Source organism: Crotalus tigris, unplaced genomic scaffold, assembly GCF_016545835.1.
Source record: "Crotalus tigris isolate CLP2741 ecotype Arizona unplaced genomic scaffold, ASM1654583v1 scf7180000019483.1746242, whole genome shotgun sequence".
NCBI lineage: Eukaryota > Metazoa > Chordata > Lepidosauria > Squamata > Viperidae > Crotalus > Crotalus tigris.
In genome coordinates this window covers 1,059,526-1,085,732 of record NW_024097562.1, presented here as the reverse complement: position 1 = coordinate 1,085,732, position 26,207 = coordinate 1,059,526, and the positions used below count along the sequence as shown (strand labels likewise).

The 26,207-nt window shown below is 40.5% G+C and overlaps 1 protein-coding gene across 1 annotated transcript in view; it reads right to left on the bottom strand.

The window, feature by feature from the left end:
• The window catches only part of CHIC2 (cysteine rich hydrophobic domain 2), a 39,455-nt gene extending 14,936 nt beyond the window's left edge, over positions 1-24,519 (bottom strand). The window contains exons 1-3 of the mRNA XM_039362920.1: positions 24,172-24,519; positions 1,659-1,713; positions 1,346-1,501 (exon numbers count right to left, since the gene is read on the bottom strand). Of these exons, the coding sequence (XP_039218854.1) occupies positions 1,346-1,501; positions 1,659-1,713; positions 24,172-24,290 (330 nt within the window). The 5' untranslated portion in view covers positions 24,291-24,519. The remainder of the gene's footprint in view (positions 1-1,345; positions 1,502-1,658; positions 1,714-24,171) is intronic.
• Between the last annotated feature and the right edge of the window lie 1,688 nt (positions 24,520-26,207).

The window sequence follows — 26,207 nt, the reverse complement described above, 5'->3', positions numbered from 1 at the left end:
GGGGCAAAACTCACTTCAATGTTTCACTTAACAACAGAAATGTTGGGCTCAGCTGTGGTCATAAGTTGAGGACTGCCTGTATTGTAGATTCCAGATTCAGAAATATTAACCAAATAGAGTATTAAGTAACTAACCATTATTTAACAGTTATTCTGTTTTTATTTAGAAATTTTCCCTGGGGGGGGGAAGGGAAAGGATGCAGAAGACACTAGTAACAAAGGCAGAGATTCAATTTCAACTTGTAAGGATAAGGATTCTCAAACTGCACCCTCCTAAAATGATAAGGTGTGGATCTTTCCCCAATCAAACTAAACATTTCACAGCAGCGTTAGTCAAGAAGTAAATATAAATATTTACTTTTAATGGTTAGATTTTAAATTCTTTTTTTTTTAATTTTTATTTTAAACCAACGAAATAAAACACAACACAACAAAACATTACACACATACACACGTAATATATCCTTTTTTGTTAACAGCAATTTGTAACAGTACTCTTCTATTATTTACATTTCTCCCCTCATTCTTCTTTGAAATATTTGTCCTTATTGCCTCATTGTTTCTTATTTACGTTTTCCTTCTTTCATATTCTACTACTTACTAGGAATAATTCATATTATTATTATTATACATTATTATACACATATCGCCTCTACCAACACCTCATTTTAAATTTCCAACATTATTCATTGTAGTAACTCTCGTATTTTTTATAAGACTCGACCGGGATTCCATCTAGGCCTGGTGATCATACAAATATTCTCATAGTCCAAATCCACTAGCTTCTTATATACCTTATTTTTTTAAAAAAAGATTCACATTAATTATTATTTAGTGCATATATTGTTTTTACTCTAATACTACTTCCAACATTAAAGATTTTAAAGTCTATCAAATGGAATGGTACTTCAATGTTCACCGGATTGCAGGCAGGCAGAGCCTGGAGCAAAGCTAGATACACATTTTTGCAATGCTCACATTCGGCCTATGCAAGGTTGATTGGGATGTAAATACATCTTCTCCCCCCCACACACACACACACAAACACAAGAGTTACTGATGACCTCCCAGGCATTAAGGCAGTGTTGGCTGTGGAATTCTGGGAGTTGAAGTCCACATGCCTTAAAATTGTCAAGGTTGAGAAACCCTGCATTAAGGCAATCATATGGTTTAGGGCAGGGGTCTTCAAACCTGGCCCTTTTATGAATTATGGACTTCAACTCCCAGAATTCCTCAGCCAACCTGACTGAGGAATTCTGGGAGTTGAAGTCCATAAGTCATAAAAGGGCCAGGTTTGAAGACCCCTGGTTTAGGGTATTTATGATAATAAGTGGGGTCCAACTTACTCTTTTACTGAGGCAAATCACAGGCCACATACTACATCCTAAGGTACAACAGCAGCAAAGGCAGCCGCAGAGTAACCACCGGACATTAAGTGGAAGATTCTTCTTAAGACAGCTGTTCACTCGGCTGATGCTGGCTTTAAACTCTTCGGGTGCAACCTTCAAGAATAAACCCAAAAAGCAGGATGGTAAATATATTTCTAAGGCTTGACATGCATTAAGAAACCATTTTCCTGCTCTAGAAGCAGCATCAAATGAAAAGCATAGTAATGTTGTCGGGAGTTTTATTAACTTTATTTCCTTCCAAGATACTTACTTTTCCTGTCAGGGATGAAGGGAACTCTGCTTCAAATTTGTTGCTCAGCCCAAACCTACAAACCAATTAAAGACATTTTCACTCCACATATTAGGACAAAGAGATTCTTAACATTTTGTTAGCATAAAGCAGTGGTTCTCAACCTTTTTAATGCCGCGACCCCCCAACCGGTCGTAAGTCAAGGACTACTCAACCGGTCGTAAGTCGAGGACTACTCAACTGGTGCAGCACCGTTTGCAGAATGGGACTTTTGGCGGGCTCAGCAGGGCAGAGACAGCCTGGACAATTCCTATTGGCTTTTGAAAGCCAATAGAATTAGACTCTATTCAAGAGAGTCTATTCTATTGGCTTTCAAAAGCCAATAGAATAAAAGGGAGTAGCACAGCTAAGGAAAAGGGGAAAAAATGGCGGACTGCGTTGTTTGGCGACCCCCGTGAAATGGTCGTTTGACCCCAAATGGGGTCCCGACCCACAGGTTGAGAACCGCTGGCCTAAAGGCATTTATGGCAATACCCAAGACATGCTCAGAAAACATTTGCTAAAGAACTACATTCTATAAGTTGTTGCCCAAGCAGGAAGCTACGGGAAGGCACTTGCCTTCTCTCACATTTGACATATCTTAGCGCGGCAAGTGCAATTATTATACACAACTCATGCATAAAATTGCGAAACAATTCTAAATGGAATGTCTTCTCAAGTAGCCGTTTGAAAAGCACCCTTCCAGCTGGTTTAAAGATTTCAGGATCCTATGTGGCTTAAACAAAACAAAAACCTTGAAACAGAATCATATTATATTCCCATATCAGATGCACTCTCAATTTGTTTCAGAGTGCAATTTGGTATTTTTTTTTAACATGAGATTGGTATTTTTTTTCCTTTTAAAATATTGAATAGTTTGGTTAATTGAATAATTTGGTTATTAAAAGACTACTTTTTCTCATGTAGATTATTCTGGTTTTTTTTTAAGATCAGAGGTTGGAGTCCTCTGGTGTGTAATGTTGCCCTTGCAGAAATGATGGCACTACCTGAGTTATTCCAGTGGATTAGATCAGTGCTTCATTTTATGCTGGCTCCCATCCGTTGCTGAAGAATTCTCCTTCGGCAATCAGTTTATTTTTATTTACAGATCATTAGACCATTGGTTTTGCTTGTTTGTATAGCAAAATAGGCAGCATCACACATATCAGTATGTATAACCTGTGCAGACCCACAGAGAGCAAGAGAGAGAGAGGCTGAATGAAAGGTAATGCTTCCATTGCCGTAGTGCAGTGTTTCCCAAACTTGACAATTTTAAGGCATGTGGACTTCAACTCCCAGAATTCCACAGCCAGCGTTGCTGGCTGTGGAATTCTGGGAGTTGAAGTCCACATGCCTTAAAATTGTCAAGTTTGGGAAACACTGCCGTAGTGTAAATAAAGGTATTTCAATAAACTGAAATGAGAACTTATGTCACCTGTGGTTACTTCTACCCATAATCATCACCATTCGCCTCACAGTTTTGCCAAAGACGGGCAGGTTTCTTAGAGGCATCGTGAAAGAACTTCATACTTTTGTCTTTTCAACCAGGCCCTGACAATCTTCTTTTCACCTCTTCATTTCAAGCCCTTGAAGAGACATTCTTTCAATTCTGGGAAAAGGTAGAAGATGCATGTTGCTAAGGACAGACCGTGTGGTTAAGATGATGAGATCCAACGGGAGATCCTAGCGTTACATACTGCGGCAAAGTTTCCTTCTTGTGCCGCTAAATTATCCTTGGTCACTGTTTCAAAATGTTGAGCGTCACCGTATAGTGCTCTGAGCTGACAACGGTGCCAGGTTTAAGAACATCCAGGTTTTGAATCTTTTTCTACAAGGGAAGCTTTGTGAGGCTATTCCGTGGGTTGGCACTTTGTTTCTGGATCGTAACAATTTGGCATCTTCATTCTCATACATGTCACAACTGTTGGCAAATTCCAGCTCTTGAGGGTTTCGTTTCTGCTGTCAACCGGTGAGGAGCTCATCTTGCTGAAGATCAGTAAGGTTACCCATACCTCCTTTTGAAAGGCCAAACTTGACGACAATGATCCTTTTGCTGAATTGCACTTAGCCTGTGCATCCACCTTTCTTATGTGCAACTCATTTTGGTTGCTGTCACAGACAATCCACTTTGTTCTTGATCACATCAATCAGCTCTTCCCAGATCACATGTTTACTGACGTCAGCACAGTCACTACCATAAACAATCTGCATTTGGCAGTGAATTCTAATTCAGCGGTCGAAAATTACATCACAGTGTGTTGCTTAAAGCAGAATAATGAGTAGGGTTCCATTTCACAAGCAATAGCAGCATACCTTTTCTCACAGCAACTTCCCACTCACTGAAGTAAAGGAATATATACTAAATAACACATCAAACCTCTCTAGAGCTTCAGGACTTCCATCTATTGAGGACTTATAACATTGGAAGCATTACTTTTCGTTCAACCCTCACCGTTGGAGGGATGTTGTTATATGTCCCTTTATACATAAATGACTTTCCGTATTTCACTAAAGGATGTGGCAATTTGAAATCTCATCTGCCCAGCTACATTTCTAATTACTAAGTTGACTTTTGTTTGCTGCACCTGTCTTAACAGGTGGATGCACCTCGCCAACCTTGTACAAGGTTGGCAATTAAGCTGTGTTGGATCTGGTTAGCCTGTAGATGGGAAATCAAAAGAGAACAACAGGCCTGTAGGAAGGAGAGGAATAGGACAATTTGGTGCAGCCAACTCGCCATGGCCAACTCATCATAGCCAACTTGCCGTGGGAGAACTTGCCGTGAGACAATTCAATTTAAGTATTTAAAATTATTTTAATTTTTATCATTCACATTTCATTTTGACCCTCCTTCTGCATCCCTTTCTTTAATGGTTCTAGTCCACCATTTCTTTGATGTTAGTGTAACTCTTGTCCCATGGCGAGTTGTCCCGCGGTCGGTTGGCCACGGCGAGTTGTCCCACAGCGAGTTGGCTGTGGTAATTTGGCCACGGCGATTTGGTCACGGCGAGTAGGCCCCCACCAAGTTGGCCATGCCAAGATTTGGGGAAGGGCAACAACATGTGACAACAGCATCAGATAAATTCTGTAACTTCAGGGCACATGTATGCAACGTTATTTGTCTGATGACATCATTCTGATGCACTGCAGAAGCCCCTGGCTATAGACCGTCCAGGGAAGCAGAACAAAAACACATGCACACCGCACTGCATCATGGCTAATTAAAACAGCAGGGGTGAGTGACCATGGAGTCATCCAGAATGAAACTCAAATTGAAAATTGAGCCGAGGTGGCGCAGCAGTTAGAGTGTAGTACTGCAGGCCACTTTAGCTGACTGTGTTCAGCAGGTCAGCGGTTCAAATCTCACCGGCTCAAGGTTGACTCAGCCTTCCATCCTTCCGGGGTAGGTAAAATGAGGACCCAGATTGTTGGGGGCAATGTAAATATATATATATACATTGCTTACTGGTGTACACCGCTTAGAGAGTATATAAGTCTCATTAATTAATTAATTAATTAATAAAACTTTGCCTCATCACCTCAACAGAAATATAGTCTTATTTACTGAAAGGGCAATGTAAATATATATATATATATACATTGCTTACTGGTGTACACAGCTTAGAGAGTATATAAGTCTCATAAATAAATAAATAAATAAATAAATAAATAAATAAATAATACTTTGCCTCATCACCTCAACAGAAATATAGTCTTATTTACTGAAAGAGCTCAGCCTTGAGCAATAATCTCAAGTAAAGCAGCCACCAGCAGGATGGGGGAGGCAGCTATATGATAATTATGTTTTTCTGGTGGCATCTATTCTATGGAACAGCCTTCTACCAAAAAATCTGGATGGTACCATCATTGCTCACCTCCAGGAAAGCAATAAAAAGAGTTATTCAAGCAGGTTCTTTTGTTAAAGTCTGACCATTAAAGATGCCTTCCAGCTGGGAATCAACGATGGTATAAATTAAGGGCTTTTACTGGCTTTAATACAGTTTTATTTGTTTGATGACGTTTTGACGTTATATTGCTATGCTAAAATGTATACATTTACCAATATACACGGCTACACTTCACAAGCCCTTCTACAAATATATAGAGTGTCTTTGATTTATTTACTTTTATACTGCTGCGTTCTACAATATTGCACCGCAAAGAAGAAAGCAGAAATAAATGATTTAAGCCGTTCTATAAAAGGAGCATTGGATGAGAAATCTTGCTTCACTAAACATGTGATCAACATCTACCAGCCAAGTACAATTTCCCCTCATGTGCCTAGCATGCTTGTTTTGACAAGACAGGCTTCTCTCTTGAGAAGGAAACCAGGAATACTTAATTTCCAATCCAATTTTGATTAGCTTGAAATCCCTCTCAGAATAAGCTCTGTCTCCTTTACAGCTTTCAGAAGTCTGACGTTATTGTATTTATAAGATTAGCTCACCCAAAAATATTTTCATACCTACCTATGTAATCTAAAAGTTTTCCTGGGTGTTTTATTCCCGAATAGTAGTACACTCAGGTGGTTGAGTCCTAATATACAGTAGCGGCCAAAATTGTGGAAACCTTTTGGGAAAAGTGTACAGTAGAAATGCCACCATTGGTTAAGTTTCCACCAATTTTTCTTCTAATTTCTTTATAACTGTAGCCTTGTTCACTTAATAAGACTATTTTACATCGCTTTCTGGGCAACCAGTCAACTCTTTGCACCATTACTTTAATTTTATTATGTTTTACAAGCTCACTAAATGAAAGAACACAAAAAACCCCAACCAACTTGATAGCGATCACATAACATACTGACCAATGTCCTCCTCTCAGCTTCAATACAAGACATCAATCACTGAATTCTACTGTGATCTGATTGGCTCATTGCCAAAACACCTGATTGGCTCTCTAAACACTCACCCTCATTGGCTACAATCAGAGGAAGGAAAGCTATCTGATATCAACCTAAGTAAGTTGTACTTTCTTTTTCTGGTTATTTGGCTATAACTTTTCATAGATAATTGAACAAACTATGTTGCATTACATTCTTGATTAAATTATCTTTCCATTGATATATAATATTATGGTACTACTCCCCCCCCCCAAAAAAAGTGGTGTTATTAGCCATCAAACCTCAAAAATACACTTTTCCCAAAAGGTTTCCACAATTTTGGCCACTACTGTACAGGAAGTCCTGTATACAATCATTCATTTAGTGACCGTTCATAGTGACAACGGCACTGAAAAAAAGGAACATTGCTTTTCACACTTAACGACCGCTTTCCACACTTGTGACCGCTGAAGAACTCCCATGGTCAAAATTCAAATGCTTGGCAACTGGCATGAATTTATAACGGGTTCTGGTGTCCTGGATCGTGTGATCCCTCTTGACAGGCTCCTGAACGATTGGGTTGCTAACTTAACCATGGCAGTGATTCACTCAGCTGTGGCAAGAAAGGTCGTAAAACTCATTTAACAACTGTCCTGCTTAACAAGAGAAATTGTGGGCTAAAATTGTATCCAAAAGTCCAGCACGGTCTGTATCTGGAGAAAAAGAGGACCATTGCAAAACAGGAAAACAGTAGAAATAGCCTAGCCCAGAGGGTCTGCAACCTTGACAACTTTAAGACTTGTGGACATCAGCTCCCAGAATTCCTCAGCCAGCTGGAGCTGAAGTCCACAAGTCTTAAAGTTGTCAAGGTTGCAGACCCCTGGCCAGGCGCCCAACAGCCAACCTAAATGTACTACATTTTTTAAAAAAATGGGAAAGAAACCAAAGCATAATGTAACAAAGATTAGGCCCACATAGTTAAGAAGAAGCCTCATGACCCACAAACCCCCCCCCAAAAAGAGAGAGAGAGAGAGAGAGAGAGAGAGAGAGAGAGAGAGAGAGAGAGAGAGAGAGAGAGAGAGAAAGAGAAAGGGATGGAGGAGAGGGAGAGAAATGGAAGGGGAAAGTAAATTGGCTCCTTTGAGCCTTTCTACAGGTAGTCCTTGACTTAGGACAGGGGTAGGCAACCTTGGCTCTTTTATGACTCAGCAATTCCAGGAGTTGAAGTCCATGAGTCATAAAAGAGCCAAGGTTGCCTACTCCTGACTTAGGAGCACAACTGAGCCCTACACTTCTGTTGCTAAGTGAGACATTTGTTAAGTGAGGTTTTGCCCTATTTTTACAACCTTTCTGGCCACCGTTGTTAAGCGAACCACCGCGCTTCTTAACTTAGTAACATGGTTTGTTAAGTGAACCCGGCTTCCCCATTGACTTTGCTTGCCAAAAGGTTGCAAAAAAAGGGGGATCGCGTGGCCTTGGGACACGGCAACGGCCGTGAGTGTGCACCAGTTGCCAAGCATCCGAATTTTTTGACCACATGATCCTGGGGATGCCGCCAAGGTGGAAACTGTGGGAAATGGCCATAAGTCACTTTTTTCAGGGCCACTGTAACTTTGAACGGTCACTAAATGAACTGTTGTAATCACCTTGTCCTAGAGCAGTGTTTCTCAACCTTGACAATTTTAAGGCATGTGGACTTCAATTCCCAGAATTCCACAGCCAGACGCAACTCTTCAAAAGAACTTCGAGGCACTGTTTACCTTAAAGAATCTTTTATTCGAGAAGCATGAAGTCGGCACTGCATAGCTGAAGCCAAAAGTGGAATTGCTCTCCCCTTGGCACAAAGCAGCAAAGCACAATTCCCTTCTCCAACTAACAATCATAAATCATAGCTCTCCAGCCCCGCCAAATCTTTGTCAGCTCTGGGCTCGGCAACCTTGAATGCCCACGACTTGATATTGTTGTTATGACTAACTCAGTGGTTCTCAACCTTTCTAATGCCGCGACCCCGTAATACAGTTCCCTGTGTTGTGGTGACCCCCAACCACTTATACATCATCGGGTGCCGGGGCGTGGCCAAAGAAAAGGGGGGAAAAATGGCGGACAGCCTTGTTTGGCGACCCCCGTGAAATGGTCGTTCGACCCCAAATGGGGTTCCGACCCACAGGTTGAGAACCACTGGACTAACTGGACTCTCATCCACATTCCCCCCTCCCAGCCTCAATCAGCTCTAAAAGTGAAAGAGAAAGAATGAATGCATTTCCATCTGTTGTCAAAGCAATAACACCCCGATGTTATTAGCAGCATTGGCATATGCCAGGGGTAGGCAACCTCGGCTCTTTTATGATTCAGGAATTCTGGGAGTTGCAGTCCACGAGTCATAAAAGAGCCGAGGTTGCCTACCCCTGGCATATATACTTTAACTAGCTGACACCCTTAGAAGGCAGAAAATCTGCAGCTACGCAATAAGAGCACTCAGCAAACTGCTTGCAAAGTCTTCGTTACACTTGCCCCGTGAAAATGAGGAAGACGAAGGACCGCGTTGGGGCTGGGAGGGCAATGAACTCTGGAAACTGTCCCCACACACAGACCAGGAAGAGTCTTTAAAATCTTAAGATGAAAAGTGTTATAATTGGAACTGTACAGTTTGCACTCCTTTCAAAGCGCCACAAAGTAAACACATTTTAAATAATAGCCACTGGAGACTGTTAGCCAGTCTTATGAAGAAATCCAGGAATTTCGGGAGAGTTTCTGAAAGTAATCAAGTCATCCTTAACCAAAAGTGACTCAGCAGGGCCAAGGGACTTCATTCCAAGCATCTTAAGCTTTTAGGGCATGTGTGATTCTCTCATCTTGACCTCCCTTTTTCTAGTAGGCAAAAAAAAAAAAAAAGCTGACCTTTTGCTCCCATGAACACAATTAACTGTGGAGAAGAGATTATACCATAATAAAAGATTCATAATGAACCATGATGGCCTGATAATTAGCCACTAATAAGTCCCCGTGCTGAGAATAAGAACATAGGAACTATGATAAGTGCTTTACAAAAACACAAAAATATGAACGAGGCCTCGGGAACTGGGGCTGCGTTTACCGTATCATTATTTTTATTATCATTTTTGTTTTCATCCTCAGACTCAGGTGAATAACTATTGCTTTTAAGAACTATAAGCAGTTTCATGCAGTTAAGAACTGAGGCTAGGTGCCTCCCAAGTTTTGAATACATATTGCAACTCATGGGTCACTAATGAAGTATTAAAAGCTTCTACAGCATCTATCTAATATATATCGATCCTATTTAAAAATTTTAAACTCCTATTTTTCATTTGAAAAATATCTACGTGTTTAAAAAGCTAACTGGTCTTAAAATAAACTTTAAATGCAATGCTAAATCTATCTATCTATCTATCTATCTATCTATCTATCTATCTATCTATCTATCTATCTATCTATCTATCTATCTGTCCTGTCCTGTCCTATCCTATCCTATTTCTTAACTGCCCATCTCCCTCACAGATCTATCTATTCAACATCTGTTGAACATTCTGTCTTTTTAAAATTCAATCTACATATTTGACACTAGTAAATTATGGTATATTCCTGTGGTGGTGAACCTATGGCACGTGTGCCACAGATGGCACACAGAGCCTTCTCTGTGGGCACGCACACCGTCACCCCAGTCCTAGGCCTTCACCTGTGTTTTATAAAACCTTTTCGCTTTAGGCCCCCGCCACCGTGTGCAAAAAAAAAAAAAAGTTTCAATCAATCAATTTCAATTTCTCGTGGAAAAAAAAAGATCTTGCAAAGTTGGAATTGATTGATTGAACTTTTTAGTCCCACCCAGTCTGCCGTTACCAGCGCAGCCACGCCCACCCAATGGGCCACACCCACCCGACACCTGATGATACATAAGTGGGTTTTGGGTTGCACTTTGGGCACTTGGCCTCTAAAAGGTTCGCCATCACTGGTATATTCCCTAATCTTCATACAGATGCATCCTGGCTGGTTAGGTTGAACTTTATAATGTTCTACTCCCTATGACTGGGTTTGTTTGATTCTGGTGTTGTCCATCCAGTGATGTGTAAGACCTGCATGTATGTTGTTCGCAGCACTGACAAAAAGATCTTCCTGTCCTATTTCCTGCATTAAACTTATATAAAAGAGAACCTGAGGGAATATGGAATAGATAACAGTTCTGCGTGGAAAAACTCAAAGCGGGAGATGAGATCATTGCTAGCACTTAAAAGGTTCAAAGGCTTTCAAAGCAAGCTGTCGTGCTACCCAGGGAAAGACAGAGGACAATAGCCTTGGGCAATAAGAAGCATGTATGATGACTCAACCCCAACTTCCATTCTCGAGTAGGAAAAGACACTAAAAAAATATTTCAGTCCAGAAACAAGAAAAAAAGATCTATGTTTAATCCGAAATGAGAACTTCCAAGTAAGCTGGTATTAATCAAAGGTCACAATGAATTGGATATGATAGAAACAAATGAGGCTAAAGGAAAAGGATAGATTGTCCTGTACCAGTTTATAAATAGAATTACAGAATGATACAGTCATTTATGGAATACTTCTGTATTTGGTAATCAACTTCTCTAGAAAATAAAATAAACTACCTATCAAAGAGGAAAAGCTTATAAGAAACATCTACTGAAGTTTTTAAGCTTTAGGAGCCGTTTAACACGCTTGCAACTCCATTATCAGCATGCAGCCTAGAGATTGGGGTAAATCGGAAACTGAAGAGAGAGAGAGAGATGCAAAGCAATGTGCAGATTATTAAGGACTGCACTTATTCCTCTCTTGTTGAAGACCTTACAAAGAATAGAACTGAACATGGACAAAGACATGAACAGTCAGGCTTCAGAATATGTACACAGACGTACACACAATTTTGCAGGCACAACCATGAACCTTCGGAAAGATGCCCTAGCTACTGTGGTCACTCTTTCGTAAAAGCATCCGTAGATCACTTGCTTTCACTGTCATACAGACCATAAAAGAAGAGCAGCCAAGAGCACATGAGTTTAGAATGCCCATCTGAACGGCAGGGCTTGGGTAGTAGCATCCTTCAGAAAGATATTACAATTATGCTTTGCTGTTAGTTTCCCAGGCTCTTGCAAACACCCGTCTACCTCCCATTTCTGTTGCTTTTTTTTTTTTTTAGATTAATTTGGTGTGAAAGCATTCAAGAAAACGGGGGGGGGGGGAGAAAGGAGAAAAGTCAAATAAACTGCACTCTTTGAAACATTTGACCAAGATCTACTTCAGAAATAATTTGTGCTCGACAGAGAGAGAGAGAGAGAGAGAGAGAGAGAGAGAGAGGAAGAGGAAGAGGAGAAGAAGAAGAAGAAGAAGAAGAAGAAGAAGAAGAAGAAGAAGAAGAAGAAGAAGAAGAAGAAGAAGAAGAAGAAGAAGAAGAGGAAGAGAAAGAAGAAGAAGAAGAAGAAGAAGAAGAAGAAGAAGAAGAAGAAGAAGAAGAAGAAGAAGAAGAAGAAGAAGAAGAAGAAGAAGAAGAAGAATGAATGAGGCCTATGAATGAGAGAAATGAAGTTCTCGGGATCTTATGACAGCCACTCCGTACATTGTCCCCTCCTAAATTGTTCTAAAGCCATCTACTTTTTCCTACTGCAGTCATTGAGAGAAGAAGTTGCAGAGTTTGATTGGACAGAATTATCCTCCGGTAAAATGAAATTGTTTACCCGAATTCCCAATCATTAAGTTCATAATTGCTTTACTTTCACGAACGAAGCACTGTATTTAGGGCTGTGTTATAACAAAAGATTTTGTTGTGCTTATTTCTATCCCACCTTTACTGTTTTTATAAATAACTCAAGGTGAACATACTTAGGATTCCTTCCTATTTTCCTCCCAACAACTCTGAGGTGGGTTGAGCTGAGACAGACTGAGTCAAAGTCACTCACCCACCTAAGGGACTAGAACTTACAGTTTCCCAGTTTCTAGCCTAGTGCCTTAACCATTAGACCAGGGATAGGCAACCTTGGCTCTTTTATGACTCGTGGACTTCAACTCCCAGAATTCCTGAGCCAGCATTCCTCCTCAGCATGGCTGGCTCAGGAATTCTGGGAGTTGAAGTCCACGAGTCATAAAAGAGCCAAGGTTGCCTACCCCTGCACTAGACCACGGGTGTCAAACTTGCTGTGTCACGTGACATGTCGCGATGTATCGTGACTTTTTTTTTTTTGCATTGCCAGAGCTGGGGTGGGCACAGCCTCCATATGATGCAACTGGCATGCGGCTGTCAGTTTGACACCCCTGCACTAAACCAAATTGGCTAGGAAGGCTACATATTATTTGCACATCAATATTTAAATGAATCTATAAAATATATGCTCGTGTACGATGTTCCTAGTTTTATCTCACTCCTGTTAATTTTAATGTTCTTTAATGTTTTCCTATCTGGGTTTTTATGTATTGTAAGCCAGCCAAATTCGCTTTGGATGATTAAATAAACAAACAAATAAATAGCTCTTTTCATAAAGCAAAACACTGTCTTTAAGCCAGTCAAAATATATACCGTATATGCCGCCGTATTAGGCGACCTGGCGTATAAGACGACCCCCGTCTTTATAGCCGGGCCGCATTCCTAGAACGTCGTCTTATACGCCGGAAACTACCAGTATTTCCGGCGTATAAGACGACTCGGCGTATAAGACGACCCCCGTCTTCGGCGCCGATTTCAGCGCTCGCGGAAGTCGTCTTATACACCGGCATTTACGGTAAGCTATTACAAATTCTAAGGATAGATGATGGGACCCAGTGAAGTGATAGCCAAATTAAGATTGACTATTGTCTCCACATTCATACCACACTGGGTGCTATGAACAGAGCACCCAATGTTTATCTTATTACAAAGTTCACTTGATTTGAGAGCAGTTTAGTAAATCACTGAATCCAATATTCCTATAGACCAAGCTAACAACAACTAAATGATCGTGCTTAACATTTCTTTTTTTCTCACTTTTCAGGGGCACATCATGCTGTATTTCTATACAGTACACTAAGCTTTCAAGGAACTTATTATATCAAAGGGTAAGGTTGACACCTCTATTACCATCCACTGAGTTAAACTCCAAATTGTGCCATTTTGTTTTCAGTTTGTGCTGAATAACGGTATAGCCTTACTTCCTAGACCACAAGGACTATTAGTTCCATGTTACAGGTCCTTAATGTTGGTGTCCTGATTAGGTTTCATGCCTTACTTATGGTTAAAAAAAAAAAATTCTAATGAGCACCTGTATCTAAAGTAGTGGTTCTCAACCTGTGGGTCGGGACCCCATTTGGGGTCGAACGACCATTTCACAGGGGTCGCCAAACAACGCAGTCCACCATTTTTTTCCCCCTTTTCCTTAGCTGTGCTACTCCCTTTTATTCTATTCTATTCTCTTGAATAGAGTCTAATTCTATTGGCTTTCAAAAGCCAATAGGAATTGTCCAGGCTGTCTCTGCCCTGGTGAGCCCGCCAAAAGTCCCATTCTGCAAACGGCGCTGCACCAGTTGAGTAGTTCTCGACTTACCATCGGTTGAGTGGTCCTCGACTTACGACCAGTTGGGGGTCACGGCATTAAAAAGGTTGAGAACCACTGATCTAAAGGAAGGCTGCATAAGCTATAATGAACTCCTTATGACTTACTTTTCAGGAAACCTGTGTAAGATTGCACAGCATCTTAATCCTATTTATCCCATTCGCATTTTCATAAAAGGTTTGCCATAATTTATTCAACTGCAACTTGGCCTAACATATCAACAATGGAACAACTTTATAGAATCTAATCTATAAAGGGACCCCTCCCCCATGCTTTTTTTTTTTCCTTCTTAAGAAACAAGAATAACTCCTAGGAGGAAGAAAATTTCAGACAGCTATCCAGGATTCCATCCTTCCTACACACATACAAGCACACCCACACGTCATACCGGCCTAGATCACTGTCCACAAAATAAAGCAAAATATACGCCCCACCTAGATTTACTGTTCCTGAACAGTAACCTAATTTCTTAATCTCCAACCAAATATCTGAAATTTGAAGGTCCTTTTTAATAAAGCTTTCAGCTTGCTATAGAGCAGGGCTTTTTAACCTTTTCACCCATTGTACCACTTTTAGGATATGGCAACATCCAAGTACCACCAGTCACCTAGCAAGGTGTCAAAAACTTGATTAACCCATTTACCTGTTGTATTGCATAAAGTATTTGTGGAAGTGAGTTTGAGGGATTACCTTAAAATAATTTTCTGTTTTCCTGGGTATATCTGCAGTGACTAGTAATGTATATCCTTATCTAGATCAGGACTTTTAAACCTTTTCACCCATTGTACCACTTTTAAGATATGGCAACATCCGAGTATCACCAGGTGCCTAGCAAGGTGTCAAAAATTTGATGACCAAAAAAAAAAAAAAAGGAAAAAATTTGTACCAAATCTACGGAATACAGTATGTTAAAAATGATAGCTGGATAAATGTATGTGAAATATATATGTACTTGAACATTTGCATTAGATAAATATAGAACTGTAACTGTTTCCTATTGTGGCATATACTGTTTTTTCCTTTGCTGTGTTTCTTTTATTTTTTGTCAAAGCACTTTTTATGCATTTTTTTCCTTTGCTTTGACAATTTATGTACCTCCATCGTGTGTTTTCTTCTTTCTTTTATTAATTAAAAAGCAATCCACATAAAATTTCAAAATATTATTTTGAAGTAAATTATCAAAAGTAATTCTGATAATTACTGAGTACAATTTTAGCCTGCATATAGTACTAACATATGTAGTTACGTTTCTTACATTTCTACATTTCTTTGAACTATTCAGCATGATCTGTTGACAAATTCTAATTCTGCAAAAGGATCTCTACTGAGAGGGAAAAAGCATTGCTTTTGCCACGGATATTAAAAGTAGCATCAGACAGCTAGAAAAATGTAATATTGCCAAGTTCCGCTATTGTGTCTGCTTGCTGCACTTACCATATATTCCGGTGTATAAGACGACTGGCCGTATAAGACGACCCCTAACTTTGGAGAAGATTTTCAGGGTTTAGAAAGTCGTCTTATACGCTGGAAAATACGGTATTTCACACACGTTTGAGCTTTGCAAAGCTGTCTTGCAGACTGAACAGCATGGCTCAAAAGCATAAAATATGAAACATTCCATAGCTCTGTGTGTGTGTGTGTGTGTGTGTGTGTGTGTGTGTGTGTGTGTATGCCAGATGAAAACAAAACCTCTATTTTCATGAGGAGGACTGCAGTCTCCAAAAGTTACAGCAATCTGCAATCTTCTATATGTTGCAAGGTACATATATGTATGCGGTACTTTACTTCTAATAAGCCTTGGCAGCTTCACAACTTCTAGAATCTGCTAAAATGGTGCAACTTATACTCCAAATGCAGGACACAAGGACTAAGGCGTAACAGGAGACCCTGCGAATTGGAGTAGGTCCTCTGCCCTTACAGCAGCACTGTGGTACAGAAGGCTAAGCAATGGAAGAGGTCAAGCAGACACAAGTGATAAAAACCTTGCAGCTGCTAAGGGAGCTGGGCCACAGTTCTAATCTTATGGAACAGCCAGCTTCACTCCAGCAACAGTCTCCTGGCAGCTGCCACGTCATAAAGCTCTACCAGAGGGAGGATAGGAAACAGGATGACTACACTGGGAGGCCAGAGCCAGGCAATTTAAGCCAATTGCTACGAGAACTTGGTAACTAAAAACATTGCCTTCTTCTTCTCCTCCTCCTCCTCAGCGCCTTTTTAAGTTTGTACCAGTCACCTGGATTGTAAGGTTGAGGGGGGGGGAATTCTCATTGTTACCCCCGGTCTGTGGACCAGCACATGCCAGAAACCGGTCCATGCCAACAAGCAAAGGCCCATCCGTGGGATGCGGACGGTACATGAAACCAGGCCCCCTCCGGTCCGCGGAAAAACCTCTCTCCAAGGAACAGGTCCCTGGTGCCCAAAAGGTTGGGGGCCTCTGTTATAGATCATTCTGGAGAAACTTTCTCGATTGAAAGAAGAGCAAAAGTTATTAAAGAGATAAGCCCCAAAAGATATCCCAACAGTTTATAAGGAACAGTTTACATCAGTGGTTCTCAACCTTTTTAATGCCGCGACCCCCAACCAGTCGTAAGTCGAGGACTACTCAACCGGTCGTAAGTCGAGGACTACTCAACTGGTGCAGCACCGTTTGCAGACTGGGGCTTTTGGCGGGCTCAGCAGGGCAGAGACAGCCTGGACAATTCCTATGGGCTTTTGAAAGCCAATAGAATTAGACTCTATTCAAGAGAGTCTATTCTATTGGCTTTCAAAAGCCAATAGAATAAAAGGGAGGAGCACAGCTAAGGAAAAGGGGGGAAAAATGGCGGACTGCGTTGTTTGGCGACCCCCGTGAAATGGTCGTTCGACCCCAAATGAGGTCCCGACCCACAGGTTGAAAACCACTGGTTTAGATTATAAATGACTTTTAAAATATTCTAAGGGCAAATCCCCCTGATGACAAATGTTACATTTTATATCAACAGCAACAAGTATATTGCTTACAGTTTATCCCTATTTTCAGCCAACGTTGAAACTCTACTCTAGGGATCACCCGGTTCTGATGATCTTATAATTCAAAATTTCCTTGCCCACTAAGACCAAGCATCATGATTCATTATACAACATTTGTAATAGAAAATCTTATATGAAAAACAGTATGCGTTATCTATTGTTACGAAAAGAGAAGTAGGGCTTTAATTTAAAAAAGTATTTTTCAGGTCCTCAATATGTTTTCCCCATGTCAACCTCAAAGAATCAAGACATATATTTGTCAGAGAAAAATAAAATATTTACCTACACAATTAGTGTCGGACAGAACTGTACAAATGCATAACATGAATATGGTACAAAACTTTTATATTTTTTATATTCACTTCTCTTTATTTTTCCCTATTGCCAGTAGAATTTGCGGCAAACTTTTATAATTCCTTTTGACCAAACATCTAAATGATAACTATGCTATAGAAAACTATAAGAGAATTTCTGTGGTATATATTTGCATTTCATAGAGACTTAAGCATAGTAAGAGTCACAGAAAGAAACAGTTGTGCTTCAAGACAATAAAGCAGCAACAGAGTAATAAAAGAAAGTGGTTTTTTATTATTTCAAATGTAGTAAATACAAAAAAATATAAATATACTTTGTAAATAATTATCAGGGTAGATAAAAAGAGCAAGCATTCTGGCTTTTCTAATAGATATTTAAGCATTTCTACCCCTAGAAAGTTGGACAACTACAACAACAACAACAACAACAATAATAGTTGGAAGGGACCATGGAGGTCATCTAGTCCAACTCTCTGCTCAGGCAGGAAACCCTGTACTATTTCAGACAAATGGCTGTCCAGTCTCTTCTTAAAAACTGTCCTTCTCTTCATCAAACTAGACATATCCAATTCCAGCAACCGTTCCTCATATGTTTTAGCCTCCAGTCCCCTAATCATCTTTGTTGCTCTTCTCTATACTCTTTCTAGAATCTCAACATCTTTTTTACATCGTGGTGACCAAAACTGGATGCAAGGATTTTGCTCAGCTCAAAATATAGTACATCCAAAATGATAAAAACAGTCCACTTCAAATGTGAAAGAGCAGGACTTCAAACCCATAATAATAATTATAAGCCACCTAGTCACCTCTTGGTGAGATGGATGACATATAAGTTGAATGAATGAATGAATGAATGAATGAATGAACAAACAAACAAACAAACAAATTCTAACTTCTAAATATCTGGTTGAACAGCCGGAACCAGAAAATTATTGCTAAAGAATTTGAAGAACTAGTGGTCTATTCTTCCCATTTTTCACAAGCTACCAAGAGTATCCAGCAGCTGAATAATTTCTGAGATCAAGAAAAGATGCTGTGGCTAATAAACCAAATTTTTTTGTGGAAACTGAATCAGAGAACAATTTTTCAGACTTTTTAAATTGGGGTAGCATTCCCTTTGAAAACACACTTGCAATCAGTTTAATTTCTTGTTACTAAATTTCAGGTATTAACCTTAGGAAGATATACCAAGTGTATTTATTCTTCATAAAGCTGACACGTTTTTTAAGTGACATGAACCTCAGTTATCTCAAGGTCAGGCGACTATCATGGACACTTTTTGGCTTGCAAAACACTGCAACAAAAATTCCTCTGACTGGGTCTCTGGCAAAGTGAGTTCTTTCCTAACTACAAATAAACCCATTTGGGGCTTATGTTAGAAACCCAAAATGACACCTGGAAGACTTACTTTAAATGATTTTCAGTTTGTAATTCTGGTCAGTGGCTGTAATAAAAATTTAGTCTATTCACTTGGAAGATTTGTCTTCCTGTCTGCTTTCGTTGCTTGTCTTTGAAATCAATAGAAAAAAAGCTGCTGGGATGCAGGACAGGCCTCCTGGCCAGTTGCATCCAAGTAATATTAGAAGGACGAGGGGGGACATGATGGCAGTGTTCCAAGATCTCAGGGGCTGCCCCAAAGAAGAGGGAGTCAAGCTGTTTTCCAAAGCGCCTGAAGGCAGGACAAGAAGCAACAGATGGAAACTAACCAAAGAGAGAAGCAACCTAGAACTAAGGAGAAACTTCCTGACAGTTAGAACAATTAACCAGTGGAACAACCTGCCTCCAGAAGCGATGAATGCTCCAACAGTGGAAGTCTTTAAGAAGAGACTGGACAGCCATTTGTCTGAAATGGTATAGGGTTTCCTGCCTGAGCAGGGGGTTGGACTAGATGACCTCCAAGGTCCCTTCCAACATTATTATTATTATTATTATTATTATTATTATTATTATTATTATTATTGATCATCACACAGTCAGCCAGATGTTCAGACTGGATTTGGCATTTTTGTCTAACTATCAAGTCCTTACCAAGGACCTGGGATAGGCAGATGTGGATGTTTGATGGTATTACAGGTATCGTTGCAGGATGGAAGCAGTTCCTAATAAGGCCGCCTTTTGCAATTGACTAATAGCGAATTTGTCAATGCCAATGGTGTTCAAGTGTTGCTCCAGTTGTTTTGGGATTGCACCCAAGGCACCTATTACTATTGGTACTACCCTTGCTTGATTTTGCCACAGTCTTTCTATTTCTATTTGTGGCAAAAGCAAGCAAGAGTAGTTCCAATTATTATTATTATTATTATTATTATTATTATTATTTACTTTTAACCTTAAACTTCCTTCAACTAATTTTGTGACCCCACTAAGATATTTTTTATTCCAGCAAGCATTCCACCAAACTATTTATTATTCCTAGGTATTCTTGCTTCTTCATTAAAAAAATGATTTCCCCGTTTTCACTATTAGCCTCCTTGTACTTTTTGAAAAACTGAAATTATATAGCTCACGTTCTTTTTGCCCACTGCCTTGTCAACCCAATAACTTCCAGTTTAAGCAGATAACTTAATTTTGGAATATATTACTCACATTTTTATTATCATTGTTTTCAGTGTTATCATTCCGTAAGAACTGAACTCTCACACAAAAGATCATATTGCATATCAATAATGTATTTTCTATACTTTTAATAAATAAGTAATCTAGATAAGGATATACATTACTAGTCACTGCATATATACCCAGCAAAACAGAAAATTATTTTAAGGTAATCCTTCAAACTCACTTCCACAAATACTTTATGCAATACAACAGGTAAATGGGTTAATATTTATGCAATACAGCAGGTAAATGCTTAAAATATTTTACTATGCTTCTAGATATTATTAAGAGCATTTTTAGTTGCAAGATGTACTTGCTTTGTAATAGATGTCAAGTATTAGAAATATTATTTAAACCAACAATTTAGTCATTTTCCAGAATAATTTCAAGCAATCCACACTAAACTATAATTGTGCACTATTTCTCATACTGTTTCGTATCCTAGAAGTGCTTCAGCTAAGGATCATGAGAAACAATACTGATAAAGCTACAAGAAATGAGCCAAAGTTAAAAGAAAAAAACAGAGCAAGTTATACTTTACATTCCATATAATAAGGGCAATCATGCTGAACTAACCAAGCATGTCCTATTTACAAACTATATATTAAAGGGAATTCTTCAAGCCTTAGAGAAAAGGTCAAACTTGTTATTACATGAGTAGGTCAAGGCTGTGATTAACAGAAGCATTAAATTTTTACATTTAGCTATAGTATTGCTGTTGCCATATATTCCAAGCATTCTTCTTCCTGAGGTCATCATTATGTTGTTTGAATACTTTATATGCTGACCTAGTCATAATTAGCTGAATTTCCTTATTATCTCAGACGCTGTGGTTTCTTGCTGGTTTTGTTTTCTTTATATCCTGCTTTTATTATTTTTACAAGTAACTCCAGGCGGTGAATATATCCAACATAACCAAAAAACCCCAAAAAGGAATTCAATTTACAAACATAATAGTAGCGTATTTGAGGAAATAAAGGGGAATCTAATATTGTCTTGGCCTGAACTAAACGATCAGACAAATCACACAATCATTCTTAGAGCTTTGCACAGAGCGTACAACTTGAATGCAAGTGTATATGTGTATTTCTTCAGGATAAAGTCAACATGGGTAGATTCAAAAATACAGAAGACATTTACTTCTGCATTGCCTTCTTTCGTATTTTTAAAAACTTTTTAATCTACCAATCTGAGATTCATAATGGTCCTTACCCAGGTACTAGCCCAGTCTGACCCTACTGAGCTTTTTCAATATCAGCCCTGCTAAGTTAGATCCTACCACATCGGTCTTCACTAGCTATATGAAATAGCAAAATGCTAGTCTATGCCAACATAGCACCTATCTGCAATTCCTTAAACCAAACACTTTTCCCCAAGATTTCAAGATAGCCCCTAGCAAAGGATCTTTTACCTTCAGGTTGTGAAACTGAAGACACAATATTTAATACAACACTGAAGAGTACAGTTAGTCCTCAACGGTAATGGAGCCTAGAATTTTTATCATATGTCATGACAGTCATCAGTCAAAACACCTATGAGACTGACATGATTCTACATTTTTTTTGCAGCAATCATTAAGTGAATGCAGCTGTTGTTAAGCATTGTCTGTAATGGGCTTTTTTTTTTTTTTTTGCAGAAAACCAGAAATAAATGTCAGTTTCCAGCAAAAAAAACATGATAAATCATAATCACATGACCACAGGGCACTGCACATGGTCAGAAATGTAGACCAGTTACTGACTACACCAAATCAGATCACATTACTGTAGGGAGAGGGCGAGTATTGGACCTTTGAATCTAGGTTGTACCATTTTTTGAGGGGAGGGTCTGTTGTAATTTCAAATGGTTGTTAAGCAACTGGTTGCAAATCAAGGACCAACTGTGCTCCTACAAGAAATATGAAAAGTGTTAAGTCCTATTCAAACTAACAATGCTCTAGTACTTGTGCATCATAATGCCCTTGAATAAACTGCAAATTGCCAATTGAATATGGAACAAATACATTATTTAGTATTTTGATCTAATCTTATTTACCTGCTCTAAAACCAAAGGAGTTAGTGGAGGAGAGAAACAGATAAAGATTCAGCAAATTCTAATTACAGTATTTTATGTTTGATTTCAGTTATTCAAAAGAAGAGATGGAGAACAAAGAGCAAACCTGAAACTTGAAAAAAAACCTGAAACTTAATATAAGACATTAAAGGGTTTTTTTATTCCTAAGAATACCTTTCAGAGCTATCCTCTGACATGCCTATCACAAGTTTGGGCAAGACAAGACTTTTAAACTATACTTTTAAGACCTGCCTTCCTTCAAACTTGGATCTACAAGGCAAGCTTGCACCACAATTTTTTCATCTCAATTCGTCCTCTACAGTACTGTAAAAAAAAAAAAATCAAATATACCTTACTTCCCATCAACGGAATAGAACAGAATTCTTTATTGGCCAAGTGTGATCGGACACACAAAGAATTTGTCTTCAGTGAATAAGCTCACAGTGTACATAGAAACAGCAAGCAATAGGTCATAGGTCATAAATCACAATTACAATCATTAATCAGAAGTTACAAACAACAATTGATAAAATCATAAAAAAAAACAATAGAAGACAGTAGGAAAGGTGAGGAAAAATGAGACGGTTCTGTGGGAATTAACTGTTCAGCAGAGTGATGGAGGGGGAACTATATTTATGTTTATCAATACCAAAAAAAAAAAGACTATGCAAACTATTATGTATTTTCCCTGCTCCCATGAGATACCTCTTTTTCAGGAACAACCACACCCACTACAACATCTCAGTTTTACCAGATCTGAAAAAACACCAGATACTGACATGTCAAACAACTAGGGAGAGGAAGATAAAAGTTGCGCAACTCTCATTCCACTGTCGCTTCGGAAGACCAAAAACCACATGAGTCCAGGTCTCCACTTTAGCCTCTCTCTCTAATGCAGGGGTCCCCAATCTTGGCAACTTTAAGACCTGTGGACTTCAACTCCCAGAATTCCCTAGACAGCATGCGGTACTGGGAAATTCTGGCAGTTAAAGTCCAGGCAACTTAAAGTAACCAAGCTTGAGAAATATTGGCTTAGGGTTGCTGAGATAATTCAGTTCTAATCTAAGAATGGCTGTATTTGTCCTTCCAATGTTCATTATAATCATAAATCCTAATCAATGCTTTTCCTCTTCATACCTTTCTACAATGTATAAATTATATTTCTTATTAGTTCCATTCATTACGGGCTGTCCGCAAAGCATAGATTTCATTCACCAGATGCCAAATCTTGCTAAAGAAGAACAAAATTGGATGATGGGACATCAGCACCTTAATATTAACATTAAAAAAATAATTCCCCAGCAGCCACTTTTTAATTTCTTAGAATAGAAACCATAACCTCTCTTATGCATTTTTGCTTACACACTTACATTCACAAAGAAATACTTCTTCACAAGTGAAAAGCCATTCATTCCATGCAATCTTTCTTGAAAGGAAGTCCATCCAACTCAACAGGACTGGAACATAGAAGTGGCTGCTCAAAAGAACTGAGGGTTGGTTTTTTTTTTCCAGGAGATACATCTCTTTCATCCATTATTAAATTACAAGTAGTCCTTAACATACAGCCATTAGTTTATTGACAGTTTAAAGCAGGGGTCTGCAAAATGGGCTGGCTGGGGAATTCTGGGAGTTGAAGTCCACAAGTCTTAAAGCAGCCAAGGTTGGAGACCCTGCTCTAAGGCAGTGTTTCCCAAACTTGACAATTTTAAGGCATGTGGACTTCAACTCCCAGAATTCCACAGCCAGCGTTGCTGGCTGTGGAATTCTGGGAGTTGAAGTCCTCATGCCTTAAAATTGTCAAGTTTGGGAAACACTGCTCTAAGGTAACATAACACAAGACTGGCTCGAGGGAGGAACTGTCAAGCGGCGGAAGCGAAAGGAGAAAGCCCCCCCCCCAAAATAAATAAAAATGCTTAGCAAACTCGGGGGAAATCCGAAAGGCCGCCTCCGAGCCTGTGTAAGGGAAGGAAAGCGGCGGGACGGCGGCGTTCCTCGCTACTGACTCGCCTGGGGTGGGAAGGAAAGAGGCCCGTTTCCCAAACGGGATTAAAGGGAGCCGCATTAAAGGTCGGGTGGGGGGGGGGGACGCCAAGCCCTGGAAAGGCTCCCGGCCCTCCGCCCGCCCCCTTGGCCCTTCTCGGCGCTCCTGCTTACACGGTTACGTGGCCGGAGCCGCGCACCACCACCGGGTCCGGCGAGTGCTTCAGCAGCTGCTCCTCCAAGGCCCGCTCCTCGTCTTCCTCTTCCTCGTAAATCTCGTCGAAGTCCGCCATGACCGAGGCCGGGCCACGGTGACTCTCCCGAGGAGCCTGGAGGAGAGACTCCGAGCGGCGAAGCGAAGCGGGGGAGACGGCCAGCCCAGGCGCCCAAGCGGCTACAGCCGCCGCCGCCGCCGCCGCCGCCCGGGCCAAAAGAGTCGCTGAAGTCTTTTTCTCCCCTCAGAGTCGCCGGGAGGAAGCGCCCGTCGAGCTCCCCCGGAAGGGGAGGGACAGGAACAGTCACAATCACAACATCCGGTCGCCGAGGACGCCGCAGCCACTGGCTGAGGAGCCGCGAGCGCCAGGCCCCGCCTTCTCTTCCCCCGCCTGCCTCCGCGAGAGAGGCCCTTGCACGCATGCGCCCGCTGGCCTCCGCTTGGGTCCGTTGGGCTGAATGTCTATGGCAGGGGTAGGCCGCCTTGGCTCTTTTAATGACTCGTGGACTTCAACTCCCAGAATTCCTGAGCCAGCCATGCTGAGGAGAAATGGAGAGGTTTCCATGCTGAGCAGGAATTCTGGGAGTTGAAGTCCACGAGTCATGAAAGAGACAAGGTTGCCTTCCCCTGATCTATGGGAATTCTGGGTCATTCCGGATCAGGGTTGTCCCAAAGATTTTTTTTTCTTGTTCTTCAAAAGGCAACGGGACTTTCTTGCTTTTTCTTTGAAGACGTTTCGCTTCTCATCCAAGAAGCTTCTTCGGTTCTGACTGGATGGTGGGGAATGGAAGGATTTATGTTTGTTGCAGACAGCCGGTCATTTGCCTTCTTTTAGAGCAGGGGTCTTCAAACTTGGCCCTTTTATGACTTGTGGACTTCAACTCCCAGAATTCCTCAGCCAGCATGCCTGGCTGAGGAATTCTGGGAGTTGAAGTCCACAAGTCATAAAAGGGCCAAGTTTGAAGACCCCGGTTATAGAGAGTCGTTGAGGCCACTTGGAGGGTTATCTGTTTCCTCAGGGTCACCTGCGTTGTGCAAATGGGGGTGGAGCCTTCTTGGCTGCAGGATGTTTTCTGCCCTGGGTTCCTTCACTGTTGAAGACAGGCACAGGCTGTCATTTGCACTGCTCAGGTGACCCTGAGGACACAGACAAGCCCTCAAGTGGCCTCAAGGACTCTCTTATAAAAAATGCAAATGACCAGCTGTCTGCAAGGAATATAAACCCTTCCATTCCCAACCAAGAAGCTTCTTGGATGAGAAGCAAAATGTCTTTCAAGGAAAAAGCAAGGACGTCCAGTTGCCTTTTGAAAAAAAAAAGCACCTTTGGGAGTCAGCTAGGTTGGTGGTGCGCGTTGCTCTTTGCCCTCAGGATGCGGGGCAGTGATGACTGGCGAGTGGGGAGGAAGGACAGTGGCGAAAGGAAAAGGCTGGGAAAGGGCTCTGAGGCTTCAGGATGCTCTTTCAGATTGGCTTCCCAGAGTCCTCCTTTGGGAGACAAGCCTGGCGAGTGGAACCGAGCCCAGCCAGCTATGCTTAAGCATTGAGCTCCGTCCAGGAGACTTTGTGGACTTGGCTACAGAATTACAATTTGCCTCTTGGTATCTTCTGGAGCAGTGATTTTCAAACTTGGCTACTTTCAGATGGATGAATTCCCCAGCCAACATATTTGAGAAACTTATGTTGTAGGGGTATTTCCAACTTCCCCAGCTAGAATACAGCTCTTTCCGCTCTCTTAGAGGTGGCTAATAAATTGATTAAATATTAATTTTCATAAAGGTGATATTAGCATTTCAGCATGGCGTCCATGCCTCCTTTTGAAATTTAGAAAAGCATGTTTTTCCTTGGAGCCAAAATCATTTCCTTTGATACACAAAAAAATAACCTTTGTAGCAATCAAACTCTTCTGGACATACTCTTAACTTGTTAGAAATTATTAATACCCAGTGGCTTCAAGATTGCTTTATCCTAACTTATGGAGTAAGTGGGCAAGATGCCA